This window comes from Rhamphochromis longiceps, linkage group LG16 (assembly GCF_057381845.1).
Source record: "Rhamphochromis longiceps isolate RC_006_pf linkage group LG16, R_longiceps_female_GT1.1, whole genome shotgun sequence".
In the NCBI taxonomy this organism is placed as follows: domain Eukaryota; kingdom Metazoa; phylum Chordata; class Actinopteri; order Cichliformes; family Cichlidae; genus Rhamphochromis; species Rhamphochromis longiceps.
The window spans coordinates 12093769-12115795 of NC_140572.1; the positions used below are offsets into that span (position 1 = coordinate 12093769).

The 22027-nt window shown below is 41.9% G+C and overlaps 1 protein-coding gene across 11 annotated transcripts in view; it reads right to left on the reverse strand.

Annotated features, from left to right (window-relative positions):
- Positions 1 to 22027, reverse strand: part of caska (calcium/calmodulin-dependent serine protein kinase a) — a 174554-nt gene that overhangs the window by 88613 nt on the left and 63914 nt on the right. For all 11 annotated transcript variants that reach the window (XM_085383536.1, XM_085383533.1, XM_085383535.1 and 8 more), the window contains exons 3-5: positions 7404 to 7509; positions 2769 to 2846; positions 2546 to 2618 (exon numbers count right to left, since the gene is read on the reverse strand). In XM_085383536.1, coding sequence (XP_085239662.1) covers positions 2546 to 2618; positions 2769 to 2846; positions 7404 to 7509 — 257 coding nt within the window. The remainder of the gene's footprint in view (positions 1 to 2545; positions 2619 to 2768; positions 2847 to 7403; positions 7510 to 22027) is intronic.

The window sequence follows — 22027 nt, forward strand, 5'->3', positions numbered from 1 at the left end:
ATTGTCAGCACAAAGAGGGAGAGAGAGGAGAACGAGGACAGAACAGATGAACAAGAGCAGGTGAGACACACATGTTAGTCAAATGGTTGTTTACCAGAAGTATCACCGTATCACAGGTCCTCATGTATCTCGTACCTAGTGTTTCTTTTTAGGTTTGTTATTTTTCAAATTCTATATTTATTAAGTTCTGCAGGCTTGTTTGCACAACAAGACTAAATAATTATATAAACTTTTCTCAATCTAAATAGTGGACTTTGGTAGAATTAAACAATAAGTGTAGTGCAGGTCTATGATGATTTTTAGTGCTATCATCTAGTTCTGATTCTGGTTATGTCTTGGTTAAGTCCTCAGTAGTCCTGATTTTGAACTGTTGTAGTCCTGTTTTAATTCTGGATCAGTTCTGGGTCTGGTTGAACTGGGGTTTAGTCCTCGTGTCTTGATACAGCCCTGACCTTGTTCTGCCTTGCTGCTTAATTAAAAAACTAGTTTAAGGTGTCCTGCACATGTGATATATATTTTTCCCTATATGAAGTCATTCTTTTTTGAACAAAACTCAAAACAGAGCCTATTAATCTTTCAGTCATTTCTACACCCCCCCCCCCACAAAAAAAAAAAAAAAATCCCACATGCATACTACTCTTTGGGCTAAGCCCCGGGTGTTTCAAATGTCTGGCTCCGCCTCTGATGCTCAGCGTCTATTAGTTTACATTTTGACTGCACAATTGTGAGCTTTTTGTTATGCACAAAAACAACATTGTTTTCTTTTATTTATGGACCATGATTATTTAATAAATGCTGATAATTTATTTTTGAGTAATTTCTTCATGTACATCTATGCTGTATATAAATAAAAGTGCCCGTGTGACATCTGGGACACAGTGTGACTAAGAACTCTCTTTTTGTTCTTAACTTATGGCTTTAAAAAAAAAATCGAGATATATATCTTATATCGCCATCCAGCTAAAAAATATCGAGATATGAATTTTGGGTCATATCGCCCAGCCCTAGTGTGAAGTACAAAAAAGAATGCGAAACTTTGCTTGTCATTGTGAAAATGAAAGTGTATTGAGAAGTTGACATGGGTGACAAACAGTCAAATCCAGGACGAAACTAATGTCATTCACCACCAGTCGAAAGTGTTTTCACTCAGAAGTATAAAAACTACGTGGTGAGTAGTAAATACGGTCACCAAAAGGTTGAATATATGTGAACGTACAAAAAGAGCCAGTAAAACAACAAATGTGACCTTAAGCAAAAATTGGGTGAAGACCCACCATGTAGTTACTGTGTATGTGTTTCACGTACACAACCTGACCAACACTGTAGGAGGATTAAGGTTGGGCGATATTTAAAAATTTTCCAACCGGCATTTGTCAGTCCAGTAAATGATGACAGGTGATATAAACTGATTTGCACATTTAGAATTTATACGTTTTGTTTGGAGGGAATATTTTACCTTCTTTTCTTGTTTGTTTCAGTATTAATATAGCTACTTTTTGGATTATTCATTTATTTATTTGAGATGCGCACAAAAGACTTAACTTTACGTCAGAGATTTTTTTTTATTTTATGTTTGCTGGAAGAGACATTTTGATTTTTACCTTTTTGTTTAATTTTGTATTTGTTGTTTGGTCGAGTGTGTGAGACAGATAAACACTGAAACGGCCTGTGAAAAAGAAGCCAGTTACTCTTTGTTTCCCTCGCCACCATTGTGGGTTTTTTAAATTTAAATAAAATGTTTTAAAGCAGCGCTATTATTTTTTCCGTTGACTGCTTCTCTTAGCTTCAACCAACATTATTAGCAAACTTACTTATGGGCAAAAAAAATAAATCGGTCACACGTTTAACAGTTGATGTTGCACCATTCCCATTTATAGAAAATGTTTGCTTTTGCCTCCGCGCTGCAAGGATTCAATAAACTTGGGGAGGTCAAGAATTTTGTCAACTGTACAACCACCCAACCTACCCAATTGTTTTGCGTGGCCAACAATCCAAAAAGTATTTAGCGGGGCAATCGTGGCTCAAGAGTTGGCAGTTCGTCTTGTAATCGGAAGGTTGCCGGTTCGGTCGTTGTGTCCTTGGGCAAGAAACTTCACCCGTTCACTTCACTTGTTGTTTACTGGTGGTGTTCAGAGGGCCCAGTGGCGCCAGTGTCTGGCAACCTCGCCTCTGTCAGTGCGCCCCAGGCAGCTGTGGCTACAATGTAGCTGCCATCACCAGTATGTGAATGGGTGGATGACTGAATGTAGTGTAAAGTGCTTTGGGGTCCTTAGGGACTAAGTAAAGCACTATACAAATACAGGCCATTTAAGCTGGATTGGAAATTTAAGACAAGCCAATCCAGAGCCACAACAATTCTAATTTAGCAAACAGCAAAACTGGACAAAACTAGATAAAAGTCTAATCACTTAGTATGCATCACCAAAATGCAGGAAAATGTAATAACATAAACTGCATTTAAACACACGTGACAACAGAAACAACTGAACTTTCAAATGTGGGCTGCTGCACTTCGTAGTTGGACACCTAAGCAGATGAAAAATACCTTGACATCTCGGTGGATGACATTGTTGTCGTGGCAGTAGCGTAGCGCCTCGAGGATCTGTCTCATGTAGTGACTAAGCGGGGGGGGGGGAGAAAGTGCAAGGTCATTGTTACATCAGAGTTATGTGTTTGTGTAAATCATGGTTGCAAATATTGATTCAAATAATTTTAAAAAAGCATCAGGAAGCCTTTCAGGGAAGTAAATCAAAGCCATAAAATCTCACCTGGCCACGGCTTCACTGTAGACAAAGCCAGCGTCTGCCCTCTTCACGATCTCAAAACACAGGTCCGCTCCATCCATACTAACACACACAGAAATTAGAAAGAGACTCACGGTGAGAGAGGGTCAGACTAGCATGAAGGTCAGGCCACAAATACAAGTAAGAAGGAAAGGCTATTCTTATTAAAACTTCAAGTGCTGCGCTTCTTTGTGATTGGCTGTGAAGGTGAAATGGGAGAAACAGGTCAGTAGCAGTAATTGTGTTTAGCGTCTGCGAGTTGAGGTAGGCACAGCTGGACCAGCTCGCCTACATGTAGCACAAAAAAAGCTGCTATGATGCTGGTAATATTTCTGTAAGCCTCTGCTATGCTTCAGCATTCTCTTCTGAAACTATTAAGAGTTAGGAAGTAGAAAAGTGTATTTCATAGCACCATTATTGGGGGAGGAGATAGCTCAGTAGGAAGATCAGGGGTTCAAATCCTGAGGTACCCCTGAGCAAGGTACCGTCCCTATACTCTGCTTCACTGAGTGAATGGGTTAAATGCAGAGAGTAATTTCCTACAGGGGATTAATAAAATATACAAAAACATTTTACCTAAACCTTATTTGAAACCCTGAGGGAATATTTAAATACAGTAAAAGACCCATAAAATATTACTATAAACAGATAAATACGGAGATAAATGAAGCCGATCTTATCTCATGAAAAAAGGTTAGCTCAGCAGGTCAGAGTACCCCACCAAGAACATCAAAGCAAGTACAGACAGTATATAAAAGATAATATGTAGTCAGCTATACAATCGGACCTGTGATCTCGGTGAAGACTTTCCTGATTTGTTTATGGTCTCATTCACCAGTTTTAAATCGTATCTATCACTCGATGTCCTATTTAAACTAAAACGAAAGTGAAGCAGGTCGTGATTTGTCGCCTGGCTACTTTTTGACTGACAGGTTGCAAACGTATGAGCATGCTGTGAGTTTCTCAGTCAGACACATCGTACACTTAGTACATCTGATTCATATAAACTTTAAACTTGACGGTTTAAAATGACCGTTGAATGATGCTGTGGTGGCTATGTCCATCTTTTGAATACAGTCTACGTTTTTGCTGTATTTTCACCTACTTTTTCCTGTGTAGAACGTCTTCTGTTTGTAGTACTCGACTTTTCTGAATGTTTGTAAGTGTTTATCCAAATATTAGAATTCTACTTGATGTCAGGGATTTTTGTAACATTGAACAAGACATACTTCTTTAATAAATGAATAAATAAAAATTAAATAATATAATATAAAGAGGCTCCACTGCAAATATTCACAAACCGCTTTGTAATAAATAACTCAATTGTATTTTCAGGAGCCTCTGGATTGAATCTCCTGTCCCAATAAGGGATTTCAGCTCCACCTAAGCCATGTTGAGCTGCCCTATCAGTTAAACCCATAGCCATATAGACTAAGAATTCAAGGCGTGTCATGGATTCCATGTTAGTGAGTGCTACGCTCCACAAGTGACTTAAATTTCATCTTCAAATGGTAAGCACGAGGCTCTGAGGAGACTTTGTGCCTGCCAGTTTTCTTTTCTTTGTCTTCTCCATGGAGAGACTGCACTAGAAAGTATAAGAGGAATGACGAGCAGTCTGTCCATGTCTGCATCAGCAGACAGTCTCTGGTGACTGTACCTAATGAGCAAATTCTACGCAGTCAGTGTTGGGCCTCAGGTAGTTTGGATCAGTGACTGGATGATGACGTTGATAAGCTTCAAGCAACAATAAGAAAATAAGAAAACTTATGATTGTCAAATACTTAGGAAAAACAACAACTTGCTAGACGTATAATTGAAGGATATAGAGCATTACTGGTGGCGTGGTGTAGCAGAAATACTTCTAAATGTAAAAACTACCAGAGAGATGGTGATCAGCTGTCCCACAACAGCCTGCGTCTATCCTGGGACAGCACATCAACACACTGTACTGGAAGACTAACACAGAGACTGTACAGAAGAAGGCGACGAGCCATCTCGATTTCCTAAAGAAGTCAAGATTCTTGAAAATGTTAGAGATTTTCCATCAAACTGCTGCGTACACTTTGCTGTAGTCTGCTGAGTCTGCATCAGAGCAGAGATGTAGAGGAGGACACTGAACAAACTGATATCCATCACGGATAGTCCTGACAGCCTTCTACACCACTCAGTGGACAGTCAGCACGTTCTCTAACAAACTGATTCAAGGCTTCTGAATATCTTTCATATCTCATTGAACAACTCTAACAAATATCAAACAAGAACTTCCACCAATGCAGCTCACACTCTGAACAGTATTTACTTTTAGAAAAACGTTTGTGAGTAGGTAATGAATAATAGGTAAAGATTTGTAAATGACTGGATGCCAATAACTAATAACTTATTATTATTATTTAATATTACACTAAATTATGTTTCTAACTAACTAGGAAAAAACACTATGTTTAAAGACAAACTTTATACAGTATATTCTATAAGTCAACACCACACTTGCAAGAATCATAGTTTTTATAATATTTTTTTGACCATTTTTAACCAATAAATCATGAAGCTGACCTTGAAGATCTCAGTGGATGTAATGCACACACAAATAGATTGTTAACATGAGCCCACTCTACACACCTACAAAGTTTGATCAGAATTCATTCAAACATTTTTAAGCTCTCATGTTTACAGACATAATAACAAATACTACCAAAAACATTCAGTCATGTCGAGCAGCCTAACAGTGAATACGTCCTTGGAGGAGGTAATGACTCTTACACGGGTGTGTGTAGTGAATTTTTATTCTGTTTCTGCTTAGTTAACTGTGAAATACATTAATATTTTTACTCTGATTTTACTGCCTTGTATTTATTTAGAGTTTAGATTAGATTTAGTTCCTGGTTTGGCCACACTGCATTCTAATTTATTGAGCTACATACTGGTCAGCATATTTAAGCTATTTGTTATACTTTTTTTTTTAATCTGCTATAACCAAATTTGTGAACGGGGAAATTATTTCCAATAATTGAAACGATTTCCCAAAATCTGGTATAAATAAATTGCATCTTAGATTTTCCCATTGAACAAGAGGTTAGATCACGTGCTCTGACATCACAAGACTAGACTTGTTCTGCAGCTTATGCATAGAGAAAACAGGCAAAACTCCATATTGGTGCACATTCATTCTCTTGAATGAATTTGGATGGGAATGAGTGAAATGAAGGATTTTTGCTGACTGTCACATAAAATCGGTTAATTTTATAGTCTACACGCTAAAGCGAGGTTCAGTTTTGTAAATCATAAGCAATCATGTTCTTTTCACAGTGATGATAGCATTTGCATGGAGCTCCCCACTATGATCCAAGTGTTCAGGAGGAGGAGCTGTTGCTGTAATGGTGATGCATTCATGAAAGCCCTCTGGAGGGATTCACAATAACAGCACGGCTCTAAAAACGACCGCTCCTCAACCGAGCTGAAACAAGGCTCCGGCCACAGCGTCTCAATGCACAGGAAAGCGGTGCGCTCGCGATCATTAAGCTGCTGGGAGCAGACTTTAAGGCAATTAGGCCTTTGCGCACAGGCTCAGTCTTCCTTAGGTGGCTGTTTTAAAAAAAAAACACACACATATACAGATGATGGAATGACAATCATCAAATGCACACAACTCGCACACAATTGCAGCCAGGCCATTTAGCCACAGCTGATCCCGTCTCTCATAATTGCTCTGTTCCCAATTACTGGAAGCCTATTCTTTATTGTCACTTAGTCTCTGTGCCAATTAAACAGGACTCTGATGTAGGACTTGGCTACAGCACATCCATATTTTTCTGCACTCCTATTACGCACCACGTTCACATTTTAGCCTCTGTGATTAGTGAGGAGTGAGACCTGAGAAAAAGAGCGGCACGAGGCCCTCCACATTTATCCACTGCATTTACTCCCATATCCATTCCCCTCTCCAAGGCCCGTAGCGCTCCGATATCTGCCTGTGGTCTCATGAGCGTGTCAGTGTGTGTATGTGTGTGTGTGTGTGTGCAAATGAGCTCCAAAAACCATGAAAATCTCTTTAAATGGCGCTCGTCTGCATATCCTTGAAAGTTTTCTCCCGGTGCACCAAGCCATGTGATAGAACTACGCACGAAACCCGAGCGTTCGCCTGCTCAGCGATAACAGAATTAAATGATAAAGGAATTAGTTCTGGAAGAGGAGAAAGATGAAGATACGGAGCAGGCTGGGAGGAGCTCCAGGGGATGATGCAGCTCTTGGAAAAGCTGGAAGTAGCAGCAAGTGTGAAATCTTAATCTCATCTTTTTTTCTCCCCCCTCCCCTCATATATATATATAGACTGCACTCATCCTCTGCACACTGCCCCCCCACAAAAAACCCCTCATCTAACAAGCTTTTTCATATCAGCTTTGATTACATAAAACCACTGCAGGGTTCACTTTCTCTCCACGCCCTCCTCACACTGTCATCCTTCTGCTCTGTGTCCTCTTTCCTCTGTACCATCCCCACTACGCATTCTCTTACAGATGTGCCCCACTGTGACACCCGTCCCCCATTACCTATCTTCAGCCTACATATGTGTTGGTGTGAGGAATTTTGTGTGTGTTTGCTGAATCACAGCCTGGGACTTACAACTCAAACACCATGTAGAGCATCCCATCTGAGCTGTAGGTCTCCAGCAGCTCCACAATGTGGGGGTGCTTCAGCATGTGGCAGATACTGGCCTCCCTCTTCAGATCTGAAAACACAGAGAACAGACAGAGAGAGAGAGTTTGGAGATGAGCAGAAGTGGTGCAGTGTTGTATACAGAGTGTAACATTAGGCCAATACTTTTTGCAGCTGAAGACAACTGTGCATTTAGGACAGGGGTGTTCTTTTTATTTCACTAAAGGCCACACTGGGTTCAACTTGAGGGGGGAAATTAGACCCCCCGCATCAAGAGCAAGACACACAGTATTCAGCTTATTGATACCCTGTGATTCCTTTGAAAATTACACCACCTCACGTGCAATTCCATCCAACCAGTCAGCTGCGTACCCTCAAGTAAAATCAAAGCATTTTGTAAATCAAGTCTCATATTGCCCTTTCACAGGCCTGAAAGTGACAACTCAGTAGGTGTTGGTTTTCATTAAAAAGTAAAAATGAAAAACTCTTTGATCACATATTTCACATGTAATATACAGCCTAACCTTCTGCCCTCAACAGGCTGCACAGAAACTTTCTGAAGCCTGTGTTTCCTGCCCACGACTCCAGATCTCTGCTGGTGTGCTGATTCTAACATCAAAAGCATGCAGCAAATGATGATCTTTAAAAACAGAGACCGTTGCGTATGGACACATGGATCTCTCTGTCAATGTGACTGATAGGAAACTTTTCTTTAAACACTTTACATATCTAAATATGTAAAGACAAAACAAAAGACCAACAATTATTGACTTTGCACATCCTACTGATGCGCAATGTACATTATCCTCACAATTACGTGTTTCAGGCGTGGGTGTTAGCTCCCGTGACAAGCCCGTTTCTGAATGTGCACAGCCTGCATTCTTGATGAAGTCAATTTTGTTGTGGGTGCCTGAGCTTGACTGAGGGCTCCATTATAACTGCCATGTGGGGCCTGGCGAACGGCACCATGTGACAAAGTTGACTGTAAACCAATTTATAACTGACGTCACATCCACCGTCACTGCCACCTCTCCTTTGATGACAAATCAAAACAGAAGACAGAATTCTCTGAAGCAGTCTTGGTGGTTACAAATTTAAAAAATTAATACATTTTTTTAAAACTTTAAAATAAAATAAAAAATGGTTTGAAGGTGTTGTCTGAGTGGCGACACCTAGCCTGGATAAATGGGATGGCGTGTGTTAGATGTAAAAACTGTGTCAAATCAAACATGCAGATCCATCTTCTGTGTCGACTCATGGAAAATAAAGGAGTAGCTGTACTACCTAAGAAGTACCATTTAAGTAGAAGAGATTTTGCCCTCTGGCCACGCTAATTTAAGAAGAACCTAGTCTTAAAAAACGGGATATATTTTATTATTTTCTGTCACTTTTATAATACTAGAGTGGTGACTGTTCTCATTAAACATTTCCAAGTTTTAGGTGGCATCAGTGTAGTTACAACTGATGTGAGCAGCAGGTGTCTGCCCCTCCTCTATCGGTTCTGCCAATCAAAAGAGAGGTTTTCCTTTCCACTGTCACCAAGTACTTGCTCAGAGAAGTTGGAGTTGGATCCATGTTCCAGTTCAAAAAACTCCTTAGAAACTTCAAAAGGAAATACTCCGTTTGGTATAGGATTGTTGTCGGGACAGAACGCACAGGAGACGCCAGTCACCGTTAGCTCGCTCGGACATTTAGCTGCTCTGTTGTCATGTGGCTTAAAAGATTGATGATATGATCTCACTGAAGTGCACATGTGCATTCTCACATATGGCTCTATCTTGAACGCTGATAAAAGTGACAGCTGCAGCATATGTGTGAAGGTGCTATGGTGTCACCAGTTGATTGTTTTCTTCTGCCTGCTTTGGCTTCACCATGAAAAGTGAACACCATCTCATCTGGTTACTCCAGCACCTTGCTGGCATGCAGAGCAATGCCACTAGCAGCATTTTGAGAGAAATGTATAGGATGTGTTTTCCCCTTTGTTCTACGTTTCTTATCAGGGATGAGATGCCTTTTATGAACCACATATCTCTGTGACACGTATGGCTGTTTGTCTTACATTAATCTAGTAACTGAACCTTTCCCGTCTCTCTGCCTCAGCATTCGACGTGAGCTTGTCTACATCATGGTTTCAGAATCCCAGAGGAAGTTATGTAGCTTAACTTGTGTAAAATGCATAGAAAATGCATTGCTGCATTTGGCCTGAACTCCAGAAATTGGCAAATTGGTAAGTCTCTGCTCTCCTTTGGTTCAAGTGCAGTGCAGTTTGTATCTATCCCATTATTTTACATCCTCTTACTGCTGCTTGGCAATGAGCATCTACCACTTTAATTGGTTCCTAATGAAGAGGAGGGTTAATGGAGAGGGTTACTGAAGCTGAAAAGAACAATGCGGGCTGGCTGTTTAGAGGAACCGCTGGGGAGAGATGACAGACAAAAGAAAATGCACACACAAAAAGAAGCCAACCAAAAAACAAGAAAACCCCCACAAACCCCCACAACCATACAAATCCCTCCTCCTCATGAGATTAAGAACAGCTAAAAAAAAAAAAAGACAACTGGATATTTGATGGAAGCTTTGACAAGAATGATGCGCACAGGGAGGAGAAAAAACAGCTCAGACAATCAATATTCTGTCACTGTGTCTGTTGCAAATGAAAATGGTTCTGTCATGTAGATGGGATGGAGCAAGGATGGAAGGTAGACATGAATCTGCAGCATATCGGCGGACAAAAGGGGACTTGCATGAAAATTAAACGACACAGTGGCTACTGAAAAGCATCTCACACACTCCTTCTCCCTGCTTCATTTCCCTTCATCATCATTAGCCTGAAGATATTTTTTGGACCCCCCACCCCCCTCCCCAGTGCCATTCAAATCAGGCGCAGCTCCAAATCTGTGAGGCAAATATGAACAACCTTAGGCTTTTTCGCTAATGACCCCTTTTTCCTTCTGCCTAATCATGAATCTAAATGAGGCAATTAGTGAATAACAGCCTTAAAACACTGTGTCGTTGTATCCATCCTAAAAACTCTCATCAGCTAAGCTACCAAAATTGCATGGACATGAATTGCTCAGGTTCTGATGGCAAATTGAAAATAAATATCAACATCACTGTATAGTTGCCGTTAGTGAAAAAGCCCCACAAAGCCACTCATGCAGACACAGTGAGAGGCAAGAGAGGGAACATTTGCATTCATCAGGTGGGCAGTGTCGCTGGCTGCGTAATCATCTGCTAATAAGTTCGCTGTATCAGCTTAAAAGATGACGTGACACGTCAGTGTTTTGTTCACCGCTTGTTTCTGCCATTGCAGGTTATGAAATTGGATTTGACAAACAATGGGGATTTGCCTTGAGTATGAACATCTGAACATCTCTTTCTATCTCGCTCTCTCGTCCCTCCATTCAGTTTCCCGCTCCTTTGATCTATTCAGTCATGCTTGGCAGCTGCTCTGAGAGCTTCTGAAGGTTGAAGATAATAGAGAAATATACATGATGTACGTAACCCTTCTGCATGAGCACAGTCTCAATCAAGAGCACTTAACTGTATTAACTGTTAAGATCCATCTCTAACTGAAGCACAGCTAAGCTGAGCCTATATATAAACACTCGAGTATGTGGTATACGAGAGCTAAATATTCCCCCAGTGAGATATTTCCCCAGCTGTGGCTGCTGGAGGTGATTTATGGACAGGAAGACTATATGGTGAAAAAGGCGAGGCTGAGTAGATGCTTCTGGTAAGATGTCATGAGCTAGCTCACAATCACCACACACCCACACACCCCAGCTATGACAAAAAGTTAGCGTATTGTTCCGTCATGTATCCAGTGACATTTAATTAAGCTCGGAGCTGAAGCCACAAGCCACTTGTGCTGCCGTGAGCCTGAGCACCAACATTAAGCCAACCCTTGGAGGACAGGCGCGACGCGTCAGCTAGCTCTAACATGATGCTAATGCCGCTAAAGCTGGGATAAGTGTTACCTTAAGGGCAATGCGGTCCGCCACTTTTAATGTCATCTGATGAACTGGGCTGCTCATGCCCGGCACTGTAACTCCTGCTGGAGATTGCAGAAGTTGCCTAATCAAATGAACAGCTGTTGTCACACCAGTTTTATCCAGCTCAAAGAAAAAAGAAGTTAAAGGAAGAAACTTCTAATTCGTTAAGTTTGGCGTGCGTGCGTGCATATGCAAGGTGGAACAATGCCATCGATCCTAAACGATCCAAAGTGTAAACGTGAGGCAGGACAGAGTAAAAGACTTAATGACTTAAAATGTAAAAATAAAAACAAAAAACAAAAAACAGAGTGGAAAGATAAGACTACAGATAAGGTGTAGAAAATTGTAAAGGCAACAGGGTGGGCCTATGGAAACATACTGAAATTAAAATCAATGGCATATGAAACTCCTGAACCCATCTTAATTACTCTCCCAAGCTTCTTCCAGCGCCTCAGATAAATAGATACACTATTTCCCCAAACATGAACTCAGTGAAGTGGTAGGAAAATCAGGTGGGGGCATTGTCCGAAGTTCTCCTTTCATGTAGCACACACTTAGCAGGCCACAAGAGCTAAAATGGTTCATGTGGACAGCTGTAAATAAAGTACTGTGTGGAAATGAAAAAGCAGTGGAGGGCATTCTATGCTGAGGTTGACTCTTATACCATAAACAGCAAACCCAGCTTAAAGCTACTCCACAACCTCCCAAACAATGCATCAGCTCCACTTCATTTCACACCATATTCTGACCTGCAAGTTTCATTGCTATCTATAGCAGCGGGTGTCACTTGCTGCAGTAGATGAACGTAGCTCACTCAGAAACCTCTGCATCAGCAGTAAATTCCCCCCCCCCCCCCCCGTAATCCAGGGGAACCTCTGAGCTCCTGCACTGATCTCACTGATACGATCATACGTGCACTGAGGTTTTCAACCTGTCCGTGCAGCAAGGCCAGCACGGACAGGTTACAAAAACATAGGTGCACAAACAGCTGGGAAGGGGGGGGGGGGGGGGGGGTCTTGGGGATAGAAGCTCCTCTTGAGTCTCTCTGTCCTTGCCCGGAAGATGCGGAACCTTCTACCGGATTGCAGAAGTTGGAACAGTTTGTTGCCAGGTTGGGACGGGTCCTTCAGTATCTGCGCTGCTGTAGTCCGGCATCTCCTGGTGTAGGTGTCCTGAAGCGGGGGGAGAGCAATTCTGCAGCAGCGTTCAGCTGTACAGATCACTCTCTGAAGAACTTTTTGGTCCTTCACACAGCTGTTCCCAAACCAGGATGTGATGTTCTGTGTGAGGATGCTCTTAACAGCGCCTGCATAGAAAATCCTGAGGATCTCTGGAGAGACCCTGCACTTCCTCAGTTGTCGTAGGTGGTCGGTAGGCGAACTGGAGCGGATCTGTGGTGTCTGGGATGGAGGAGGAGATGATGTTCTCTTTAGCAGCCTCTCGAACACCTTCATTAAATGGCCTGGTAAATGGCCTGTATTTATATAGCGCTTTACTAGTCCCTAAGGACCCCAAAGCGCTTTACATATCCAGTCATCCACCCATTCACACACACATTCACACACTGGTGATGGCAAGCTACATTGTAGCCACAGCCACCCTGGGGCGCACTGACAGAGGCGAGGCTGCCTGACACTGGCGCCACCGGGCCCTCTGACCACCACCAGTAGGCAACGGGTGAAGTGTCTTGCCCAAGGACACAACGACCGAGACTGTCCAAGCCGGGGCTCGAACCGGCAACCTTCCGATTACAAGGCGACCTCCCAACTCTTGAGCCACGATCGCCCTACTACCGAGGTCAGTGCAACTGGCCGGTAATCGTTCAGGGATGAGGGTTTGCTGTTCTTGGGCACAGGGATGACGGTGGATCTTTTGAAGCATGTGGGGACCACAGACTGCGGACTTCGCCAGGGACTCGTTGAAGATGGAAGTGAACACACTTGCTAGCTGGTCAGCACAGCAGCGCAGCAGACGGCTGGTGATGCCGTCTGGCCCCGCCACTTTCTTTGTGCTCACTCTCCTCAATGCCGCTCGGACGTCGTGCTCCGCGATGCTGATCACCGGTCTCTCGCTGATGACTGTGTGGATGCAGCACCTGGTCCATGAGGTGCAGCTACACCACAAACCACACCCAGTCACAACCACCAAAAGCATGGCTCGCACCAGCAGGTGGGTATAATGATTCCTGTTTACCATCTGTTTGAGGTTAGGCTTAACACTCTCCTGTTTGACAAAGCACATATCTAGGCCTGGATCTAGTGACTGATTTCTCTCTGTTACGCTCCAATACACCTATGCTGGTGGCTGACAGGGGCTTCCCATGATGCATTGTCAGTTGCTTCTTCGCTCACCTTTTCACTGTACATCAGACACCACTCTGCATTTAATCAATAGTTATTATTAATCTCTGGCTCTCTTCCACAGCATGTCTTTGTCCTGTCTTCCTCCCATTCCACCCAACCAGTCGCAGTAGATGGCCGCCCCTCCCTGAGCCTGAGTGTACTGGAAATTTGGAAAAACATCTGGAGTAATGTTTTTCCTACAGTCGGGAAATGCATCTTACTCCCACAGTTTTACATGTAGTGCCTGTGCACACACAAACTGCTGCTAGCTGTGGACTGACTGACTTTTTTTTCCAAGTAAAAAAAGAAAAAGAAAGAGGAGGTGATAAACAGATGTGATCTTCAGTGACCCCTGTTCCTCCTGCTGGGAGTCAAAGTCTACATCGAAAAGAGGCTTTGCTATCACAACACACAGAGTAGTAGGTGTATGTGAGCATGTGTGCATCATTTGAGTCCCAACTGCGCATTTGCAGATACTCAGGACAAGAAGTCACGGCGATTTATTAAAAAAAGAAAGAAAAAAGGGGAAAGAAAATCAAAACACAAGCAGTGCTGAAGCTGTTATGATTGATAAGGAAGACAGGAGAGAAAGATTAGAGGGGGGGGGGGGGGGAGAAAAAGACACCACGGGGGGGGGGGGGGGGGGGGGGTAGACAAGGAATCAGGGGGGTGGAAAAATGAAAGGAGGTGGAGGGAAGTGAGTAGGCGATGGCACATGATGAATTTTGCTCATTCTCTAGCTTGCTTTTCTCTCTCCTCCCCTCAGAGGGCTGACCTATTCATCAGACAGACCTCCGGACAGGCTGAAGAGAAATAAGCTTGTGTGTGTGTGAGTGTGCTAGTGTGTGTGTCTTTGTACAGGCCTCTGCTGACCAATCCATTGCCAAGACACGAACCATTTGACCCACTTCCCTTGGTCTGAGCTGTGTGCAGGGTGTTTGCGTGCGTGTACGTGCGAGGCGGCTTGATTACTGCGGTGCTGTGTTACAGACGCCCGCTCAAGTGAAACTGCTCTGATTTCTACAGGCAACAGAGCGAGGGAGTGGGATGGGGGGAGAATAAAAACAAATCAACAATGAGAACAGCCGGCTGGTATCTGGAGGGAGCGCAGTATTTGATGGATTCCTGAGCAGTGCAGGGGAGAGGCTGCGACTGGATATGAATGACTAGGGAGCGTGCTAACCATGTATTATACTGTAAGAGTGCAGACATACACAGACAGAAAGCTAGCACACACTTTTTAGTGATCGTTTAGGCCAGGTTTTTTCACTTCTGTGAGTAAAAGTTAGAAGAGAGATGGCAAAGAAGAGAGCATGTGCTGAGTAATGACACCTGATAATGGGCGATCTCTCAAATAAATCCTCCCCCTCCTTAACCTTTCTTGATGTAAAGGATCTATTTTGACTATGTGAATGCCATAACTGTGGTAGCAGATGCTGTGTATGAAGAATAGGACAATGGCTAACCATACCCCCAGTTTCTAAATCATCAGTCTGAAACACAGTGCTGGATATGAGTGATTTATTTGCTGCCAGTGGCATTAAAAGCAGAACTTGCAGAAACCCTTGCTGCCTTCAGAGCTTAACAAGACATCTTCAGTTTAAAAATAAGTTGACTGTGATAAAGGGGAAGGCTACAGCTTTGTGCTAAACCTCCCCCACAGAAACCCTCGCTGCAGAGCATCTTGTAGTAGTGCTGCACGCTCAGGGAATCACACAGAGGCCCTTCACCATTCCAAACCCTCCACTCTCCCACTGCATCGTGGAGTCATGTTAGGATAGAAACACATGGGAAAACTCCAGGTAGCTCATCCTTTGATGGAACTTTGATTAAGATGGTGTCCAATTATCTGCTGTGATTTATGCCCCCCAACATCAGCTGCCGGATATGAGGACCAGCAGCAGATAGGTGGGTCTATTCAGAAGCTATTAGGGTGACAAGATGTCCCACTTTCTGTCAGACAGCATCTTGTGCCACATAATTAGGTTTTCTATGCAATGAGCATGCAGAGGGGCCTGGGTCACACGACACTGCACTTAATGCTGCAATCAAAAAGCCCTCTCTAAAGTTTAGCAAACTGGGTAAACTGGACTTGCATCTTCAATCACTGATACAAGGTTGCATGACAAGGTGCCCTTGAGCATGTTACCTGAGCTGTTCTCAGTGCGTTCATCAGTGTGAACGTTGGGTAGAAAGTGAAAAAAAGTGATTGTATGCATGTGTGTGTGAATGACACATGTTGTATGAAGTGCTTAGAGTGCTCAAGTAGAGAAAAACGGCACAGAGAAGAATCGGTCCATTTACGCCCATCAATGGCTGTGCAGAAAATTATTTTGTCAAAGGAGGAATCATGGCTTTAAGATGAGACACCGCTCGTTTCTGTTACTCTACATCACAGACATTAAAAAAAACAAAAAGCTTTTTTGTGCTATGTTTTCTTCCCACAGTTCAAACAGCTCAACTGCCCGCAGGTCTTCAAAAGAAAGGAATGATTTCATCTTGGAAACCTGAGCATGAAGAAACTGTCAGTGTATTGGGTCACTGACCGAGAAATCTGAGTGTCTTTTGTACTTTTGATCCCTTTTTGGTATTTTTGGGAAAAGTTCAAGTTCTAGTGTTTACAGTTAGTATGGAGTTTAGTCCTGGTTATGTTCCAAGTTAAGTTAGACTTATGATCCGTGTTTTCTTGTCAGTGTGTCATTCCCTGTTTCCTGTGCGAGTCTGTAGTGTCCTCTTCGTATGTTCCTTAAGTTATGTCTGTGTATCGTCTCCTTCTTCTGTCCTCATGTTTCATTTCATGTCTCCCCCGTCTGTTCATGTGTTCTGCCCAGCCCGTCATCTCACTCTCGTTCCGTGTCCCTCGCTCCCTTCTTCCCCAGGTCATGTCTTTGTGTTTCGTCTCCATGTTCCCATTGTCAAGTCTGTGTGTCTGCGTGTTTCCCGTTTTATTTTGACAGTCTCTCATCCTGTGTTCAGTGTGTTCAGTCTTGCCTTTTCTTGTGTCATTAGTCTGTTCATCCCAGCTGTGCTCCCCGTGTGTTTCCACTGCCTTCGTCACCCTCGTGTGTATTTATTGTGTGTGTAGTTTTCACAGTTTAGGTTACTTTTGCATTCTGTTTTTTCCCTTATTTTGTATCCTTGTGTTAAGCCTAAATAATAAACATCTCACCCTTGGTTAAATTTAAGTTTGTTTCCATGTTTTGTCTGTGGTTGTACCCACACGACACACCGGCCACCTGGCTGTAACAGAAACTGGCCTTACAAACTGAACTAATTATTACTACTTACACAGTCTAAATTAAATCCAGAGATTAAATGTAAAAGTATAAATCAGTGGCACAGGTCGTCACCAATTATTAAATAACAGAAGCTCAGTTTTGCTCCTGTGCAGGTTTAAGGACATCCAGGGTTTTAGGTCATGTTAAGTTCACAGCGACCACTTTGACTTTGAGTTAATGGACTTCAATGGTAGAACCAGGTGCCATCCTCATTGCAAAGAAAGAGGAAGCTGCGTCATCTAAAACTAGATCCTAGTGTGAACGGGTATGACGAAAAAAGAAGAGGACCTTTGTGGGATACCACAGGGCAGGTAAAAACATAACAAGGCTCCCGGAGAAGCTTCTGCTCTATGATTATGATTTAAACCAACTTAGTTCAATCGTGTGCCAGGTGAGAAAGCAGGACATGATCTAGAGAGTATTCTACAATATTCAAAGTGGCAGTGAAACAAAATAAAACCACTGGTACCACAAACAGTTTGACTAAATCCTGAATACTAGTGATAATTTCATTCAGCTTCACTGTGCTTTACTTTTTTGGTATTTCAAATTTATGACTTCATAGACAGCTAATCAAAAATCCATGAGTCCACTCCCAGCCCACTGAAGGAACAATGGGCTGGGAGGTCAGTTCCCCAACTCTCTGTGACTGGTAGTCATGGCCATTGATCAGTGGTCTTTGATCAGTGGTCTTTGATCAGTGGGTTTTGGTCAGTGGTTGTTGATCAATGGTCATGAGAATTTGCATAATTAAGTTTAACCTCCTAGGATCTGGCGTCCACATATGTGGACATCACATTTTTATGGAAGCCCGTTTCCACCACTAAATAAAAACAAAAAAGCTAGTATCCATAACTCGAAATTTCGAGTTACTTTTCTCGAAATTTCGAGAAAAGTAACTCGAAATTTCGAGAAATATAACTCAAAATTTCGAGTTACTTTTCTCAAAATTTCGAGTTGGCTCTGCCAATCAAAAATATACGTGAACGAGGTCGCTTTCTTGTTACCCGGAAGCATATGGCGCAGAGGAACGCACACTCAAAAACGGATCCCAACAAATTGGCGCTTTCGTGAGTACGTTTGCTGATAGTAACACCATGTGATTCAGCTAATAACACAGGCATTTCATCATTTGTGAAGCCAGGCTGAAAACACTCAGCAATCTGTGGATTCACGACTGGATGTAATACCGGTAGCTTAGCTGTAGCGTTTGTAGCTGAGGGCTTCAGCTTCCGGGTAACAAGGAAATGACGTCATTCACGTAGATTACTGATTGGCAGCGCTAACTCTAAATTTCGAGTTACTTTTCTCAAAATTTTGAGTTAATAAATCGAAATTTCGAGTTAATAAATCGAAATTTCGAGAAAATAACTCGAAATTTTGAGTTATGGATCCTTTTTTTTTTTTAGTGGCGGAAACGGGCTTCCATACATTTTGGGTTATTTAGACCAAAATACTCAATTTTGCTCTACAAGGGCCTGATATCCACTTACGAGGACATTATACTGCTACTGTTCTATCGAAATTTTAAACGAATATCCTCATAAGTGGCTCTCATTTTTCTCAGAAACAAAAATTAGGTAAAAAATAAATAAAATACTAATTCTTCGTTTTTACATTCATCAGGTCCCAATCAGCCCTAATATCAAAGAGAAATTAAAAATGCATGCCGTGGAAGAGTTCGGGTCTTAGGAGGTTAAGGAACCGACCTCCCAGCCCATTGTTCCTTCAGTGGGCTGGTTTCAGTCAGTATGCAAATGTACTGTTTATAAGATTGGGGAAACCTGCAGTCAGCTGAGACTGAAGAAGTCATTTGGATGAGTGATGAAGGATTTCTCCCACAAAACGCTACGTCCAGATGAAGAGAATCAACTTTTTGGAGATTTACTTTCCTGGATGATTGAGAATGCATCAAGACCTTGGCTGTCTATGCTCAAACACTATTAATTGCCATGAAATTACTGCTTTCTGAGTTTTTTCTATTTCAGAATCTGTCCGCCTTCCTCTTTATTGTTCCTGGCACACTTGTATTTACAGAACTGTGGAAACAACTTAACTGAGACTAAAGAGCCCTGACATTCTGAAGGCACTGACCTTCAATTAAGCAGCTGGTGCTGAAAAATCTGATGGACTGTGAAGCAGGTCAAGACAACAGTGAAAGCTGACAGTTATTTAGCTACCAGCCAGCACCAATGTAGAGAAGCTCAAAGGTGAAGCACAGAAGGAGATAGCAGGTCAAATCAAGAACAGCTGCCTCCTAAACAGCTCATGAATGCATTTAAAGTCATGGAGTCATATTAGAATAAGGAGGGGATGGCAGGATTGCATATTAACCATTTTATTTACATAGAAGGCAGGAGGACGTATATTCATGCAAGAAGTGTAACTACAAACAAGGCAGGCAGATATTTAATTATCGAACTTTGTCTTATGTCTGGAAATATGCTTTGTTTGTTTTTTTTTAAGTTTGCTGGGGATGCACAGTGCTGTGCAAAGGTTTTACGCTGTGTTTTATTTAGACATGCAAACATAAATGCAAATAGTATAGTATGTAAGGCAAAAACAGAGTTAGCTCGCTAGCTTCTATCTAAATACAATATAGCATGTCCTGACTGCGGGGTTTTGGAAACAAATTAAAACGTACAGCTCTGTTATCACTTCCAGCATAAATGAAGACAGAAAACTAAACAGCAGTGACGTTTGTAGGGTTACTGAAGTTTGGCTAGCTGGTATATAATGATGTGCTACGTGACCGCTAGCGACACAGCTATGTTAGCATAATATAAACAAGCTAACTTTTTTTCCACTCAATAAAAGTTAACGGGAGTGTTCTCGGTGGTCAGGAACAAATGTAATCGCATGGCAGGATGCTGTAAAAGGACCAAACTTCAGCCAGAGAGAACAACTGAGATAATCCATCCACAATACGAGGTTAGTCATTCATATACTGCTGCATGGGCTGGGCTGTAGTTACATCCTAAGGTTTTAAAAACTGAGCTTAAATAAATGATTAGCGGTAATAAAAGCCGAGGGAGGTCAACAGTGATCACTGACTGTTTTAGGAGCTTTTTGAGATCAAATAGAAGAAAATACATAACATTAAACATGTTAACAACACAAAAGCCATATTAAATGCAGACTACTTTAGACCCGGAAGTAGGATTCGTCACGTCATCACTTAACGACCGGATAGGGGGTCCAACGTGTTTTACAGATAGCTGTAGACTTAAAAGACCCATTGTCACTGCTTTTGAGTCCAATTCTTGTGTAATTTGGCGTGTCATCATTTCTCTTCTTTAAGAATGGCTTCTTGAAAGTATTTCTGATTTGGCCTCAGTGAATACACTGCACACCTGACTGAAATATGCAAAGTTTTAGAGCTAACAGCAAACAACCAGTGTTAGAGCTAAGTTGTGATACGTTTTACATATGCATGTGTGGATATATTAGTGTAACAAAATTGGTGCACAGTACTGTAGAACAGAAATTAATTTTTAAAATCATTGTTTTCCATTGTTTTAATCTCATTGTGGGGCTTGTTTTCTAACTGGCTGCAAGACTTACTAACTGTTCAATTAGATGTGTGTTATAATTTTGTTGAGTTTAACAGAGGGCCTGTACTCAGTCAGTAACATGAAAAAAAGCTCTTTATCTTTTCTTCTGAAGTAACACTTGTTTAGATGTAAAACAAGAGGGTGAGACATGAAAAAAAAAGGATGTGAGATTCTCATTAGGAGACCAGACCTACACACTGCTCTCTCTTTAAATCTCTCAGATTTGCCATTGTTTCCTCACTTTGCTAGATTATTGTTATTTATTTTAGGTTTATTAAACCTATTATGCGTTACTGTCACAAAACTAGACTCAAACACAGACTTGGAATATGCAGTTGCTTAAAGTGAGATCTGCAGCTTTCTGTAGACATCACTTTAAAAGTCACACTCTAAAGTCACACTGCACAATTGGCTGAGCATGTTATGTGTGCTGTATTGAAGCTCTACTAAACTACAGCGTCTCACGCTGGATTATGTAGCACAGATCAGTGAGAATGAATTACACGAGGTAAAGAAGGCTACTGCGTAATGTGGCAGTAAAGCCGCTCTGAGAATCATTAATTGTCTCGAGAGCATAGCATATATGCACGGTCACACGGCCAATCAAAGACTTGCCAGCTCTTTCAGTGGCAATATATGGAGTAATACACAGTTACAAAGCACACGCAACACTTTTAACCTTAATTAATAACTCAGTTCAATTCAGTTTTATATTTTCATATTCATATTTCTATAGGGCCACTTCACAAAGACCACACAATTTTAGAGAGAACAATCAGAACATCCTCTACGACAGTGTTTCCCAACATTTTGAAGCCATAGCACATATTTCACATTAGAAAAATCACACGGCACGGCACCAACAAAATTCTCACGAAAAGCATATTGATAATTTTCCCCCACACCAGGCATAGTGGAATTGTCTCGGTTTGTCCCCAGTATACCTTTTTTGCTTCTGACCACTACTCTTGCTAGGGCCTTCATCTCAGCCTGAATTTTCTCCAGGACCCAGGTCAGATTGACTACTTTTTCTTTTCTAATATTTATCTATTGCTATTTTGCATTGTATTGACTCACAGCATGACTATTATGTAATTTCCACTTTGTCTTCTTCTGTTTTACTGGCAGTTGGCAAACCATTTTATTAGAGCAGGTAGTAGTACTGCCCTCTAGTGGAAGAGAATGTAATCGTTCTGCCCGTTGCTCACACTGATCGCTTAGAGCAGCGGTCTCCAACCTTTTTTGCGCCACGGACTGGTTTAATGTCAGACAATATTTTCACAGACCGGCCTTTAAGGTGTTGCAGATAATACAACAAAATAAAACGATACGACCAAGACAAAAACTGTGGTATTTTGTAAATATCATAAACACGAATTTACTGTGTAATTGTGTAACTTTACTAGCAGCGTCCTCCAACAA